At 60.2% G+C, this 15,574-nt stretch overlaps 1 protein-coding gene across 5 annotated transcripts in view; it reads left to right on the top strand.

Moving 5' to 3' along the window:
- Positions 1-10,193, top strand: part of SEMA6D (semaphorin 6D) — an 82,399-nt gene extending 72,206 nt beyond the window's left edge. For 3 of the 5 annotated variants that reach the window (XM_029071052.1, XM_029071055.2, XM_029071051.1), the window contains 10 exons: positions 219-436; positions 540-671; positions 1,539-1,694; positions 2,165-2,338; positions 3,168-3,308; positions 3,496-3,573; positions 5,797-5,858; positions 6,141-6,197; positions 7,358-7,525; positions 8,701-10,193. In XM_029071052.1, coding sequence (XP_028926885.1) covers positions 219-436; positions 540-671; positions 1,539-1,694; positions 2,165-2,338; positions 3,168-3,308; positions 3,496-3,573; positions 5,797-5,858; positions 6,141-6,197; positions 7,358-7,525; positions 8,701-10,025 — 2,511 coding nt within the window. In that variant the 3' untranslated portion in view covers positions 10,026-10,193. The remainder of the gene's footprint in view (positions 1-218; positions 437-539; positions 672-1,538; positions 1,695-2,164; positions 2,339-3,167; positions 3,309-3,495; positions 3,574-5,796; positions 5,859-6,140; positions 6,198-7,357; positions 7,526-8,700) is intronic. The other 2 variants (XM_029071056.1, XM_029071057.1) reach the window with 2 other exon arrangements.
- The last annotated feature ends 5,381 nt before the right edge of the window (positions 10,194-15,574 follow it).

Raw genomic sequence — 15,574 nt, 5'->3', positions numbered from 1 at the left:
CGTATGCACGGCCTGACTAGCCAGCTTCCCCGGAGGGTAGAGGGGGTACCCCCATCACACACCTACACATGCCACACCCCTCTGGGCCACTCCTCGGGTGGGGCCGAGGAGGGGCCTGTCAGTCCTGGGGATCCTGTCTCCATCAACCCTCCATCGTGTGCCTACCCCCTGTACACCCCTTGCCTGCTCCGGCACCTCACCGTGCTCATGCCTGACAGGCGGTCTACTCCCGCGTCGCCCGAATCTGCAAAAATGATGTAGGGGGCTCCCAGCGCGTCCTAGAGAAGCACTGGACCTCTTTCCTGAAAGCCCGGCTCAACTGCTCCGTCCCTGGTGACTCCTTCTTCTACTTCGACGTTCTGCAGGCTGTCACAGACATCCTGTCTGTCGGTGGGGTCCCCACCGTGCTGGGGGTCTTCACCACGCAGCTCAACAGGTGAGGGGAAGGTGGGACCCCAGGGTACTGGGTGGAGGCTCCCTCTGACCCCCATCACTCCAGGGTCCGCACCCACTAGTGACGCCTCTGGCCCCGCCCGCAGCATCCCCGGCTCGGCCGTCTGCGCCTTCAGCATGGATGACATTGAGAAGGTGTTCGAGGGCAGGTTCAAGGAGCAAAAAAGCCCGGACTCCGTCTGGACCGCCGTGCCGGAAGAGCGGGTCCCGAGCCCGAGGTAGAGCCTCCCGGCTAAGGGGTTCTTGCGGGGGTGGAGGGGTGTCTCCTTCTGCTCTTCACACTGTCCCACAGCTGTGGGCCTTCGAGTCTTGGAGGCAGTGACAAGAGCAGGAAATGCTACCGTCCCCAGCTGGAAGTGAACATCCTATTCTGGCTCACAGGGGTCCTGGCAGCTGGAAACATTAAGTGGCCCGGGGGTGTCATACAGATACATGGACAAGCATCCATGCCAGGTCCTTGGAAAGAGCATTAGGGGTGGAGAGGGGATAGTCAGGGCTATGGGATGGATGGTGCTGGGTCACTGGGGAAGAATCAGGGATGGTGAGGAAAGAGGGGTGTTGGATAATCCATGTTGGGTCAATGTAGGAGAAACAGGGATGGAGTAGAGAGAGTCAGGGGTGTTGGTCCATGCTGGGTCACCGAGGGAGGGTCAGGGAAGGAGAAGGAAGTGTCAGGGGTGTTGGATGATCTGTACTGAATCACTGGGAAAGAGTCAGAGGTGCAGAGAGGAGAGTCAGGGGTGTTGGATAATCTGGTTGCGTCAATGGGGGAGAATCAAGGATGGAAAGGGGAGAGTCAAGGGTATTGGATGGTCTGTGCTAAATCACTGTGGGAGAGTCAGAGGTGTTGGATGGTCCATGCTGGGTTGGGAGAGAGAGTTGGAGGTGTGTTATCCATCACTAATTGTAAGGGTGGGTGTCCGGAGGGTAACTAACCCACGCACGGTTCCTCCCAGCATCTCGGTGCCCCCGAGAAGGATGACGTCCTGGGCTGGATAATGGTGGAGCCGCCCCTGGTGGTGGGGTGGGGGACGGTGGGGCAGGAGGCTTCTCGGGGCAGATCTGAAGGTGTCACCTTCCCCCAGGCCAGGCTGCTGTGCGAGGCACGGTCTCGCTGAGGCCTACAGAACATCCATCGACTTCCCCGACGAAACCTTGTCTTTCATCAAGTCTCACCCGCTGATGGACTTGGCTGTCCCCTCCCTCGCTGAGGAGCCATGGTTCACCAAGACCCGCGTCAGGTAGGGCCGGCCCACCTGGTCTTATCAGCCGCGCCTCCCACTGAACCCCTTGCCCTCTCTGTCTGCTGCCTCGCTCCATGCTCACCAGAGTTACGGTGCTGATTCCGCACCGACTTCATGCTGAGCATTCGCCGTGTGCTGGAGTCCAGGCAGGGTCATCAGGTTGGATGCAGTCCCCATCCCTCGTGCGCCTCTTGAGATAAGCAAGAGTGAGGGATCTGACCCTCGTTGGAAGGGTAAGGACACTGAGGTGCAGCGATTTGTCAGTCAGTTGTATTTATTGAGCACTTACCTGTTTGCGGAGCACTGTACTAAGTGCTTGGGAGAGTACAGTATAACAATAAACAGACACATTCCCTGCCCATAACGAGCTTACAGTCTAAAGACTGCCCGGGGTCAACCCGCAGGTTCGGGAAGAGCAGGGACGGGAGCCCGGGACCCCATCTCCCAGCCCGTGTTCTGCCCACCAGGTACCGCCTGACAGCCATCGCGGTGGATGCGGCAGCCGGGCCCTACCGGAACCACACGGTGATGTTCGTGGGTTCCGAGGCGGGGGTGCTGCTCAAGGTGCTGGCCGAGACCCGGCCGCCGTCTCTGAATGGCAGCGTGCTTCTGGAGGAGATTGATGCCTACCACCAGGCCAAGTATGCACGGCCCCGCGCCCAGTGTGACCTCGTCATCCGTCCCACCACCCACCCGCCAAGGGTCGCTTTCTCCGGGCTATTTAGCGGCCTAGTTTACTTCCCTCCCCTCTCTGCCACCCACCGATGATGATGGTATTTGTTAAGCCTCTACCGTGTGTCAAGCACTAGTCTAAGCACTGGGGTAGAAACAAGTTAATCAGGTTGGCCACAGTCCCTGTCCCACATGGGGCTCAGAGTCTTAATCCCCATTTTACAGATGAGGGAACTGAGGCACAGAGAAGTGAAGCGACTTGTCCAAGGTCACATAGCGGACAAGTGGCGGAGCCAGGATTAAAACCCAAGTCCTTCTGACTCCCAGGCCCGTGTTCTGTTCACTAGGCCATGCTGGTTCTCTGCTGGGAGGGTCTGGCTCCCTGGGGGCAAGCGACGGGATGGTGAGTCTTCGGCCACAGCTGGACCGGCATGACTGCCCATCTGCTGAAGACCAAACGCTCTCATCCCCCCACGGACCTTGGTGTAGGCAGAGCAGTGGATTCAGGGGCCGCCCACGGGCAGGGCGGATTGTAGAACTGGAGGAGAAAACTCCCCTCGCTCCCAACCCAGCTGAGGAGAGAGGCGTTGGTCCTCACGTGTGTGCCGGGCAGGAACTGCAGCTCGGGACACGGGTGCCCTGAGCTGCAGGACACGAGTGCTCCCCCCGCCCCCGGCCCCCCTTCGCCGCCGCCCCCTCCTCTGTGGGCCTTGGCCATTTGCCCGCCTCCCACGATGTGCTGGGCTCCAGGGCCTGACCGCCTAGGTGGCCCGTACCGACCGCCGCCTCGGCCTCCAGGTGCAGCCGGGAGAGTGATGAGGACCGGAAGATAATCGCACTGCAGCTGGACCCAGAGCACCATGCCGTGTTTGTGGCCTACACCGGCTGCGTCGTCCGCGTCCCCCTGAGCCGCTGTGAGCGCTTTGGCTCCTGCAAGAAGTAAGAGGGGCTCCGTGCCCAGGGAGGCTGTCGGGAATGGAGCCGAAAGCCGTAGGTGCTCAGGGGCTGCAGGAGCTGGGGGGCTGCTGAGGTTGGGGGCTGGGAAACATGGGGGCTGGAAGGTTGGGGTTTCAGGGGTTGTGGGGCTGTGGGTAGCAGCAGCACACCGCATTTGGCTCCTGTGCAGATCTTGCATCGCATCGCGGGACCCGTACTGCGGCTGGCTGAGCACAGGAGTGTGTGGGCGGGCGGCGGCGGGGACGCTGTAAGTGGGATCGGAGCCCCCAGGCCCGGGACGGGATCAGGAGGGTGGTGGGGGGGCAATGTCGGTGATGGGGCCGGGGGGATCAGGGGCCAGGAATTGGGGGGCTTCGTTCTGAGCGATTCTGCCTGGGGAGGGAGGGGGAATCCGTGGCCTGTCCCTGGGCCTCCCCCTTGTGGCGATCCGTGGTAGCCAGTCGCTTCTCCCATTCCTTCTGTCTGGGCGACCCTCCGCTTCCATTCGAGTGTCAGCCCCCTGAAGCCAGGGTAGGTGGCCTCTTTTTTTTTATTGTGCTCATCCAGGCACTGGTAGGCACGGAGCACTGGGCACATCAGGCACTCAGGAAAGCCAGGATGTTGATAAATGATGATGATGCTTGCCAATAGTGCCCCTGGAACCAGTCACTCACTCAGTGTCATTTACTGAGCACTTTCTCTGTGCAGAACACTGTACTGAGCACTTGGTGGAAGGAAATAGAGTTAGCAGATGTGATCCCTGTCCTCAAAGAGCTTTTAGTCTAACGTGAGGAGATAGACACTAAAATAAATTACAGACAAGAGGAAGAAGAGTTTAAATAGAGTAATATGGAAATCCATAATAACAATTGTGATCTTTGTTAAGTGCTCTGTGCCGAGCACTGCACGAAGCATAGATACAAGGTAAACAGGTCAGACATGGGACTCCAGTCTAACTAGTAGGGAGATCAGGTATTGCATCCCCATTTCACAAATGAGGTAGCTGAGACCCAGAGAAATTAAGTAACTTGCCCAAGATCATGCAGCAAGTAAGTGGCAGTGTTAGGATTAGAACCCAGGCTCCTTCTCTTTCCATTAGGTCACACTGCTTTATGCATGCAAAATCCATAGGTGCAAAAGTGCAGCAAGAGCTGTGGGTTGGGGGTATTAAGTGCTGAAGCAGCAGCTGTGGGAGTACAAGCTGGTGAGATGAAAGACTAATCAGGAAAGGCCTTCTGGAGGAGATGGGCTTTCAGAAGGGTTTTGAAGCGGGAGGACTTCCAGGCAGGAAGAGAGCATAAGCGAGAGGTCCATGATGAGAGCGATTCATTCAGTCATTCAATTGTATTTATTGAGCACTTACTATGTGCAGAGCACTGTACTAAGCGCTTGGAAAGTACAATTCGAGAAGAGATGGAGACAATCCCTACCCAACAACGGGACTGAGGCACAGTAAGTAGGGTTAAGGGGAACAAAGTGCAAACTGAGCTGCAGTGGGAGGAGAGGCAGGATAAGTAAGAGGAAGAGAGCAGATGGAGGGATAGGCAACCATGTGGGATAGGGACTGTGTCCAAACCATTTATCTTGTATTTTTCCCAGCGCTTAGAACAGTCCCTGTTACATAGTAAGCGTATAGAATAAGTGTATAGAATTCCGCAATTACTATTATTACTGGAGGTTTTTGACGAGTAGGGAGACAGGAGAGGAACGATGTTTTAGAAAAATGATCCTATCATCGGAGAAAAGTGCAGCCTGGAGACGGGGAGAGGCTGGAGGCAGGGAGATCGGCAAGGAGGCTGATGCGGTAGTCAAGTCGGGAACGTGACAGGTGCCTGGACCAGCCGGAAATGTTGTGTAGTGAGAATGCCAGGATTTATTGATTGACTGAATATGGAGGTTGAAAGAGAGGGAGGTGTTGAGGATAATGCCAAGGTTTTTGGCCTAAAAGATGTGGAGGATGGTGGCGTTGTCAATGGTGATGAGAAAATCTTCGGGAGGAGTTTAGATTTGGTCATCTTGAGCTGGAGATGCTGATGGAACATCCAAGTGGAGATGGCCTGGAGGCAGTAGATGTGAGACTGTAGAGAAGGAGAGGTAGGGGATGGAGTGGTAGATTTGGAAATCGTTCTCACAGAGGTGGTAGTCGGAGCCGTGAGACCAAATGAGTTCTCCAAAGAGTGGGTGTAGAAGGGAACCCAGAACTGAGCCCTGAGGGACTCTCACAGTTAGGGCGTGCGAGACAGAGGAGGAGCCCACGAAAGGGACTGAGAAGGAGAACCAGGAGAGGACAGTCAGTGAAGGCAAAGTTGGACAATGTTTCCAGGAGAAGGGGGTGGTCGACGGCATCGAAGGCAGCTAGAGAGAGTTCGAGGGAGATTAGCCTGGAGTAGAGTCTATTTAGGTGATCTGCGTGGCCGGGTGACGGGTGGATCGGTGACAGGGCACGTGTGCAGATGGGCGCTGCTCACTGAAACCTCCTTTGCTCCTCCAGCGCCGGAGGCTTTGAGCAGGACACCGAGTCCGGGCACACGGCACACCTCGGGGAATGCCACGGTAAGCTAGGGTACTGCGGGCGGCCTTCCGGCCGAGCCCCGGGGGGGCAGCGCCCCTGCCTCACGCCAAGTGTCTGCGCTCCCCACCCTGAGAGACAACTTGGCCAGCGCTGGGCTCCTCGGTCCGGGGAGCCCGGGGGGGACGGAGTCAGTTTCCTGCTCCCCCGGCCCGTCCCGCGGCGCCGAGGCCCACTCCCGCTCCCCCTGCCTCTGGGCTCCTCCCAAGCTGCTGCCTTCGCCTTTGATTCCAGGCACCGATTTCCTGTTCCTTTAATTCTTTTAGACATTTTGCCTCCTCCAACCACACCAGATTACAAAACATCTGGCGGGCCAACATCTGGTTAGTTGTTTCTGCTTTTTGAATTAACGCCCCGTTCTCCCCGTTCATCGTTGACGGTGGAAGCGTGCTCACGCTCCGCCCACAGCCTGTCCGCCCTCGGGCTCAGCGCCCGCCGGGGGTCCGAGAGGAGCCTGCGGTGCGGGGCTGCCCCCTAACAGCTCCCTCGGCCGGGACCCCGCTCCCCTCCGGACCCTCCCCCCAACCCCTCCCGAATTCACTTAACATGGCTGCGCAGCCCGGCAGCTTCTCTCCTCTGTCCCCGCAGCCTGGTACCCTCTCTGCCTTTGCTACTGTCCACGGAGGTCAAACCTTCGTCTCGCCTCCTCTCCCCCACTTCCCCCTCTCCTATCTCCCCCATTCTTCCCCTCTCCCACCTCCCCCATCCTCTGCTCTTACCTTCCCCGTCCTCCGTTCTTTTCGCTTCCTCCTGTCCTCTTCCCACCTTCCCCGGTCCTCTGTTCTTCCCCCCTCCCCGTCCCTCTACTCTCCCCTATATCTCTTTCTTCTCTCGAGATTCTTATTTCACCCCTTCCCCATCCTCTTCCCCCTCCTCTCCTCATCCTATTCCTTCCCACGCCCCGGCCCTCCTGTCCAGTAAACGTACATTTCCCTCCCCTGAGGGAGCGACCCCATTAGTCTTGGAAGACCTGGCCCTAAACCAAAAGGGACTGAACTTGGGGTGAACGAGGCAGGGACCCTCGCCCCCCCTTATAGCCCCCGGGCCGGCCGACCGACCTCTCATCTGGCCACCAAAGCCCGGCGGTGGGGCTGCTGCCTTTCTCTCCGGGAAGGGCCACTGCCCCGCCGGGACTAGACCATCTCCCGGGCAGCTTCAGCTCTCGCGGGGAAGGGGCTGGTGGGCCCAAGCCGGGCGACCGTCTGTTTGACTGGGTCACACGTCTGCCTGGCCAGTGGCCTCCTCCCTTCCAGACGAGCCCCCTCAAGTCCGCGCTCGGGGGCTGGTCGGTCCGGACCTCGACGGCGGGGTCCGCGGGCAGACCGCGGCCATGCTGGGACCTTTCATCAGCCCCTCCAAGTCCAGCCCCCGCCCCGCAGCTCTCCGAGGTGCCAGGGGCTAAAATACCCCACCCCCGTCCCCATAAGAGGCGCCGCCCGTTCCCCTCTCCCCCTCCGGTAATCCAAATCTGTTTGCACCACAGACGTGACGCCCTCCTCGCCCTCCACTCCGGCTAGGGGGACTTCCCCCGCCCCGGCCCCGCGGGGGGCTGGACGCTGGAGACCCAGGCTGACCAGCTCTCGGAAGCTTGTAGTGCACGCCGACCCCAATCCCCCCGATTTTACCGGACCCCTAGCAGGGGTCCCCAAGGGTAAGGCCATGTCAGGGGGCCGTATGCCACAGGCTGGAAACCTGCCTCAGACTCGCCTGCCCCACTCCCTTTCTCACCTCCCAGATCTCCACCCCCTGTCCACCCCCCTACCCCCCACCCCGACCTCCATCCCTCGCCTGGCTGTTTCTCCCCCCACTTCCCCCTCCCTCCCTCCCTCCTTCGCGGGACCAAGGAGTTTCCAGGGCCCGACCGGGAGGAAGGGTCCGGAGGGACCTTCAGGGCCCGTTAGACGGGCCCGGGGCCAGCCCGGTCACTGCACACTCCCCCCTTCCCTCTCCCCTCTGCTTCCGCATCCCCCCCCCACCCCCGCCTCCGGTCTCCTGCCCGCCCTCACCCCAGGCCCAGCCCTCTTCCCTTCCTCCTGGCTCCTTCCCCCTCCTCGTGGTGCCCCCCACCCCTCCCTCCACTCCAAATCGCAGTCTCGAAGCAGGTTTCCAGTCCGCGGCCAGAACGGGCACTGACCCTTGTTTGTCCATTTCTGTTGGTTTGGGCCTGTCCGGTTCTGCTTTTCACTAGAGTTAGGCTCTCTCCCCCGGCCATTTCCTGACTTTCTTTCTTTCCCTCCCGCCCGGCGCCAGGGCGGCACTAACCCAGAGCCCGAACCCCGAGGGCGTTCGCAGGCCTCGCCGCTAACCCTCCTCTTCGCGCGCCGGCCGGCCGGCCGGCCGGCCAGGTCTCCGGTTGGGACCGGCCGAGGCCTCCTCCCGCTAACCCAGCCGCGGGGGGCGGCCACTGTCCGCCAGTGACTAATCCACGCCGCGGGACCAGCCTCTCTCCCTACCGAAGCGGGTCGGGGCCGGCGCGGGTCACGCGCCCTGGGGATCCAAGCCTGGAAAGGGCTCGTCTGGGCCGGGGTGGTCGGGGGGAAGCTAGTGGGGGCCGGGGAGCTGAGGGCACAGGGGGCCTGGGCAAGGAGGGGGAGCTAACGGGAAAGCCGAGTCGGTCTAGGGGAGCGCTGGGTTACGGGGGAGGCGGAGCTGGGCGGGAGGGGCTGGGGAGGAGTCGGGGGGCGTCGTCCACCTTCCTTCCTCCACGGTAGCGGGAGGGGAGAAGCCGGGGCCCCTCGGCGGGAGGGCGGGCCGGTAAGGGCCCGGCGGCGCCCCCGCGGCCCGCCCGCGCTCACCCAGCCTGCCCGCGGGTCGCGGGGTCGACAGGTGTCCGGTGGGACGTGCAGGCGTCCGAGTCCAGCCAGATGGTGCACATGAACGTCTTGATCACCTGCGTCTTCGCCGCCTTCGTGCTGGGCGCCTTCATCGCCGGCGCCGCCGTCTACTGCTACCGCGACGCCCTGGCCCGGCGGGCCCGGAAGATCCGCAAGGACGCCGAGTCGGCCCAGTCCTGCACGGACTCGGGCGGCAGCTTCGCCAAGCTCAGCGGCCTGTTCGACAGCCCCGTCCAGGAGTTCCAGCACCACGCCGGCTCCCCCAAACTCTACGCCACCCTGCTGACCGGCCGCAAGGAGGTCGCGCCGCCCCCCGCCGCCGGCGCCGACCCCCGCGCCCCGCCGCCCCCGCCCGAGCTGGCCGCGCTGCCCACGCCCGAGTCCACGCCGGTCCTCCAGCCGAAGCCGCCCCCGCAGGCCGGCCGGGGCCCGGCCGCCGGCCGCAAGGACGCGCCCCCGTTCCTCCCCGCCAGCCCCCCGCCGCACTCGCCCCTGGCCCCGGCCCACATCCCCAGCGCCATCGTGCTGCCCAACGCCACGCACGACTTCAACACGTCCTTCTCCAACTCCAACGCCTACCGGGCGGAGCGGGCGGCCCTGCAGGGCGCGGACCACCCTCTGGCCCCGCCGGCCGCCAGGCGGGACCCCCGCCGCGCCTCCGACTCCCGCCACGCCTTCCGCGAGCCCCGCAAACCGCAGCCGCCGCAGCGCGAGGGCGCGGCCGGGCCCGGGCCTCCCCCTCCGGCCCTGCTGGGGGACCTGGCGGGGGCCTCGGCCTCCCTGGTACTGGAGGCCATGGGCGGCCTGGCCGAGCTGCCCCCCAAGGTGCCCCACCGCGAGGCCTCGCTCTATTCGCCGCCGTCCACCCTGCCGCGGAACAGCCCGACCAAGCGGCTGGACGTGCCCACGGCGCCGGCCGCCGCCCTGACCTCCCTGGAGAGGCAGCGCGGCTACCCCCGGACCTCGGCCCAACGCCACTCCATCTCCGCCCTGCCCAAGAGCCTGCCCTCCCCGAGCGGCGGGGCCGCTGCGGGACTCCTGTTCCGCCAGCCCTGTGGGCCCCGCGGCGGCGGCGGCGGCGGCGGCGGCTACCTGCCCCCCGGCGCCGGGCCCAAGACGGACTACGGCCCGGGGCCGCCGGTCAACGGGCACCTGCCGCCGGCCCTGTCCCGGCAGAGCGGCTACGCCGGCCCCGGCACCCTCCCCCGCAGCGGGGTGAAGAGGACCTCCTCCCTCAAACCGGACGTGCCGCCCAAGCCCGCCTTCGCCCCGCAAACCCCCGCCGCCGTCCGGCCCCTGAACAAGTACAGCTACTAGGGCCGCCGTCCCGCTGGCCCGCTGGCCTCTTCTCCCTCCAGGCCGCCCGCTGGCCCCGGGACCCCCTGAAGGCGAGGGACCCGCTGGAGACGCAGACCACCCCCGTGGCCAAAGATCCGCTCTCCGCCCGGGGCCGCGCCGCCCCCAGCCCCCCGGGCCGGGGCCGGGGCCGGGGCCGGGCCCCCTAGGCTCCGGTTGCGGGGCGGGGGCGGCGGGGGCGGGACGCGGCGGCCGAAGCCATCGGCAAATACTTGAAAAGGAGGCTCGTATCCGCGTCTTCCCGTGAAATGTGAAGGGCCCGCTGCCCCCCGCCTCTTGCACAAGGGCCGCGGACGGCCCGGACGGCCCGGGCGACCCGGGCGGCGGGCAACGCGGCCTCGGCGCCCCAGTAGCATCTTCTCGGGGGTGGCGGCGGCCCCGAACTGTCTGTCGTGTGCGTGTGGCGTGTGGGTGGGGGTGCGTGGGGATGCGTGCGCGAGTGTGTGCCAACTTAGTCCCCGTCTTGTCTTTCTGCTACGGAGTTTGTTTACATTGGGGCCGCCCCAACGGCACCTGCCCGGCGCCCCACGGCGAGACCGACCGGGGACTGGGCTGGGGGTGGGGGGGCTCGGCCGGGGAGAATCCCCGCCAACGTTGTGCTGCTCTTCATTCCCCTCGGTCACCGCTCCGGTGTTTCCCGCCCAGCGGTCCGGCGTTCCGGGGCCGGAGGCCGCGGGGCTTCCCCCCACCCCGTCCCGCCCCCGCCGCAAGAACCCCGCAAGAGAAAGCCTCCGGCCCCACGCAGCGTGGGTAAAGCCCCCTCCTCCTCCCCCCGTAGCCGTGCAATCAATCGATCCACCTTGTCCATGCTGTGTCCGTCGGGGGTCCCCCGCCCGGGCGTCGTGCAGGCAGCGGCGCTGTAAATACCGTGTGAGTTTACCTGAATCTGTGCATTTTGTGCCTTATTCATGAGCGTGATGGAAGTGCGAAACCCGTCCGTCCGTCCGTCCGTCCGTCCGTGTCCTCGGCGCAGTTCACCGTCCTCTGGGCCGGTCGGAGCCCTTGGTCCCCAGCAAGACCCCAGCAAAGATGAGCCAAACCGGCCTGTGGAGGGAGGGGGAGGGGACGGACAGATAGGTACCCCTCCCTTACCCCCGGCCGCCGGATCCCGCAGGGCACCGGGGATGGAGCGGTGCGCAGGGGCTTGGTGGGTTGCGGGGGTGCGGGAGTGGGGAGGCCCCGCGCGGCCGGCCGGTGTGCCGTTGCTGGGCCGGAGCAGGGGGCGAGGTGGGGGGCGGTCGAGGGCGAAGCGCAGTCCGTTGCGGTGGGCGCCGAAAACTTCACCCACCGGTGCCCATTCCCCGGGAGGCGGGCTCCCCGCACGGAGTGGGGCTCTCCCCGGGCGCACGAGGAACCGTATTCTCGGGGCCCACGCTGCGGGGCCCCCCATCCCCCCAAGAATAACCAATGAAATCCGCCCCTCCGAAATGACTCCGCCCACCAATTTGAGTCCCCGACTTCAAATCCCCTTCTATCCCTATTAATCCCCACGCCTGTACCCCGAACACGAGTGTGTGTGTGTGTGTGTGTGTGTGTGTGTGTGTCTGCGCGCGTATGTGATCCGGATAACTCTATGTAACATTGTGCTGCCTTGTAGACTGTAATGTGACCTCTCAGTACTTCTGTTGAAATTTCTAACATTCGACCTAGTCTCTCCGGTTAATTTAATTAAAATGCTTTATCCATTGGTGCAAAGGTAAACGCGGATTGTATCTTTTTAATGGTACGGCATAAAAAGTAACCCTAAAGTGAAGGTGCCCTATAGGGCTCTATAGGGTTCTTTAACATGTATAGATATCTTGTAAACTTGTATTGTGGGTGTGTAAATAATATGTACTTTGGGTTTTTAACACCGCATGTAGAGTCAAAATAAAAGATTCAAACCAATTACCTCCTGACTGCTGTCCGCACACGGTTCATTCTAGCGGTCGCAAGCAAAGGCCTTTGGCTCTCTAAAAATGACCGCGAGGCTCAGGGCTGTGCAGGGTGGGAGCGGGCCGAGTTGGAGTTTAATGATGGCATTTGTTAAGCCCTTACTATGTGCCAAGCACTGTTAAAAACACTGGGGGGATACAAGGTAATCAGGTTATCCCTCGTGGGGCTCACAGTCTTAATCCCCACTTTACAGATGAGGCAATTGAGGTACAGAGAAGGGAAGTGACTTGCCCAAAGTCACACAGCTGACAGGTGGCGGAAGCGGAATTAGAACCCATGACCTCTGACTCCCAAGCCCGGGCTTTTTCCACCGAGCCACGCTGTTGGAGTTCTCAGGCCAGGATGGAGGTGGGCCGGGCGAAAACGGAATTGCCGTTCCCCGACTCCCATCGGCCAAGCATGGCCTGGGAGTCAGAAGGTCATGGGTTCTAATTCAGGCTCTGCCATGTGTATGCTGTGTGACCTTGGGCAAGTCACTTTACTTCTCTGTGCCTCAGTGACCTCATCTGTAAATAGGGATTGAGACTGTGAGCCCCATGTGGGACAGGGACTCCGTCCAACCCGATTGGCTTGTATCTACCCCAGCGCTTAGTACAGTGCCTGGCACATAGCGGGCGCTAAACAGATACCATCATTATTATTATTAGGGAAGCAGCGTGGCTCAGTGGAAAGAGCACGGGCTTGGGAGTCGGAGCTCATGGGTTCTAATCCCGGCTCCACCGCTTGTCAGTTGTGTGACTTTGGGCAAATCATTCAAACTTTCCTGTGCCTCAGTTACCTCATCTGTAAAATGGGGATTAAGACTGTGAGCCCCACGTGGGGCAACCTGATCAACCCCCAACGCTTAGAACAGTGCTTAGCTTTGCAAATACCATCATTACTATTCTTATTCTCTGCAGGCTTGCATAGGACACCTCTAAATAAATAAATAAATTAATGGTGGTATTTGTTAAGCGTTTACTATGTGCAAAGCACTGTTCTAAGCGCTGGGGGATACAAGGTAATCAGGTTGTCCCACGTGGAGCTCACAGTTTTAATCCCCATTTTACAGATGAGGTAACTGAGGCACAGAGAAGTTAAGTGACTTGCCCAAAGTCACACAGCTGGCAAGTGGCGGAGCCGGGATTCGAACCCATGAACTCTGACTCCCAAGCCCGCGCTCTTTCCACTGTACCAGGCTGCTTCTCTCACTACCACCTAACACTCAAGAAAAGCGCTTAGCAAATACCATTATTACTATTATTATTATTATTATTTCTCCTTCAGAAAATCTCCCGGTTCCCCGGCCCCTCTCCCCAGACGTTTGGCTCTTCTGCAGTGTTCGGCCCGGGCGTACCTTGGCTCTGGAGCGGCCCAGAGACTGGCTCCCCTGCCCGCCGGGAGGCAAGGGAGACAATCGGAAAGGAGACCCTCCTCACATTTCTCCTCTCGGGTAGCTCAATTACGTGATTTCCTTAAAAGCTTCTTCTGCCCCGCGTGTCTGTCCCCGTGGGCTCGGCTCCGGGCGGGGAGGGGCGGCGCGCTGAGCGGCACCGAGTTATGCCGGTGGCGATCCAGGGCCGGGCTTTCCGGGTCGCCCTACGCCGAGCTGAGCCGGGCTGGGCTCCGGACCCAAGGAAGGCGATCCAGTGCCAGGTCTTCCCAGCCGCCCTAGGCGAAGCGGAGCCGAGCTGGACTCCGGGCCTGCGGAGATCCAGTGCCGGGCTTTCCCGGCCGCCCTCGCTGAGCTGGGCTCCGGGTCTGCGGGGATCCAGTGCCGGGCTTTCTCAAAGGCGGGGCTGCGCGTCGGAGGGGCTAATAATAATAATAATAATGTTGGTATTTGTTAAGCGCTTACTATGTGCAGAGCACTGTTCTAAGCGCAGGAGTAGATACTGGGTAATCAGGTTGTCCCACGTGAGGCTCACAGTCTTATTTCCCATTTTACAGATGAGGTAACTGAGGCCCAGAGAAGTGATTTGCCCAGTCACACAGCTGGCAAGTAGCAGAGCCGGGATTCAAACCCATGACCTCTTACTCCCAAGCCCGGGCTTTTTCCACTGAGCCACGCTGCTTCTCTTATAATAATGTTGGTATTCGCTTACTATGTGCAGAGCACTGTTCTAAGCACTGGGGGAGATACAGGGTAATCAGATTGTCCCACGTGAGGCTCATAGTCTTCATCTCCATTTTACAGGTGAGGTAACTGAGGCCCAGAGAAGTGAAGCGACTTGCCTACAGTCACACAGCTGACAAGTGGCAGAGCTGGATTCCAACCCATGACCTCTGACTCCCAAGCCCGGACTCTTTCCATTAAGCCACGCCGCTTCTCTACTAGTCCGACGTCCAGCCAACTGGCTCCCTGTCCAGCTCAGACACGGCCCTGGGGCACCGGGATCCCGAGTATACGGTATTTGTATTTTCAGGCCATAGCCTTCCCCTTGCTCGGCTCGGAAGGAGAGGGGCCGCAGGCACTGTGCAGGAGGAAGGGGGCGATCCCTGAGTCTCCGGGGGTCACTCTCTAGGGTTGGGCGGACCTGGTGACCCCCGGAACGGTGAAACTGTGAGCGCGTTGTTGGACAGGGATCGTCTCTTTTAGTTGCCGTATTGTACATTCCCAGCTCTTAGTACAGTGCTCTGCACACAGTAAATGCTCAGTAAATATGAATGAATGAATGAATGAATGAATGAATGAATGAATGAATGCATGAATGGAACCTATCTCGGGTAGGCTTGTAGGCCCAAATCTCTGAAAGCTACTCCACTCTGCTCCAAAATCTCTGAAGGATACTCCATTCTGCTCATCTGCTGCCCAGATTATTTCCCTGAAATGTCGCTGACACACATCCGTCCACTCTCCAAAATGCTCCAGTGGTGTTTCGTGTCCAGGCGCAACAGCCAGAAATTCCTGACCATCTGTTCCAACTCTACCCATAACAACAGCACCCTCTCTTTTCTCCTCCAAAGCCCACTCTACTGGGTTTTGCCTCTCTTGCTTTCTAACCTTTGCTCTCGCCCTGTCCCCTCCTTTAGAAGTCCCTCCCCACTTCATATCCAGCAGACCACTGTTCTCCCCAAGTTCAAAGCCTTTCTAAAAAAACTCCCATCTCCTCCAGGAAGGCTTCCCTGATTAATTTGCAACACTCCAGTTGTAAAAAAGTAAAGCCCAGTCTTAACACGTCTTTTAATTCTCCCTACTCAGTGTTTGTGTAAATGGTTTTTTTTGTATTTATATATATATATATATATATATATATCATCTATATATTTATGTGCACATTCAGTTATTTGTCCAGCTGTTTCATCCTGCTATGTTTGTAATATTTCCTGTTTTATATATTTTATGCCTCTGGCTTTCAATCTCTGGAAATGATTTCTGCCTGCTTCTTCATTAGTTTGCATCCTCCTTGAGTGCAGGGATATGTCTCATGCCTACTGTACTTCCCCAAGTGTGTTTAGTGCAGTGTCTCGCATTCAGCAGATGTGCAGTGCTGATGATTGATTGATACTGTGTGCAGGGCACTGTACTGGGGTCTAGAACAGTGCTTTGCACATAGTAAGCGCTTAAATACCGACATCATTACTATTACTGTGTG

This window comes from Ornithorhynchus anatinus, chromosome 8 (assembly GCF_004115215.2).
Source record: "Ornithorhynchus anatinus isolate Pmale09 chromosome 8, mOrnAna1.pri.v4, whole genome shotgun sequence".
Lineage (NCBI taxonomy): Eukaryota > Metazoa > Chordata > Mammalia > Monotremata > Ornithorhynchidae > Ornithorhynchus > Ornithorhynchus anatinus.
This window is presented reverse-complemented; position numbering and strand designations above follow the sequence as displayed.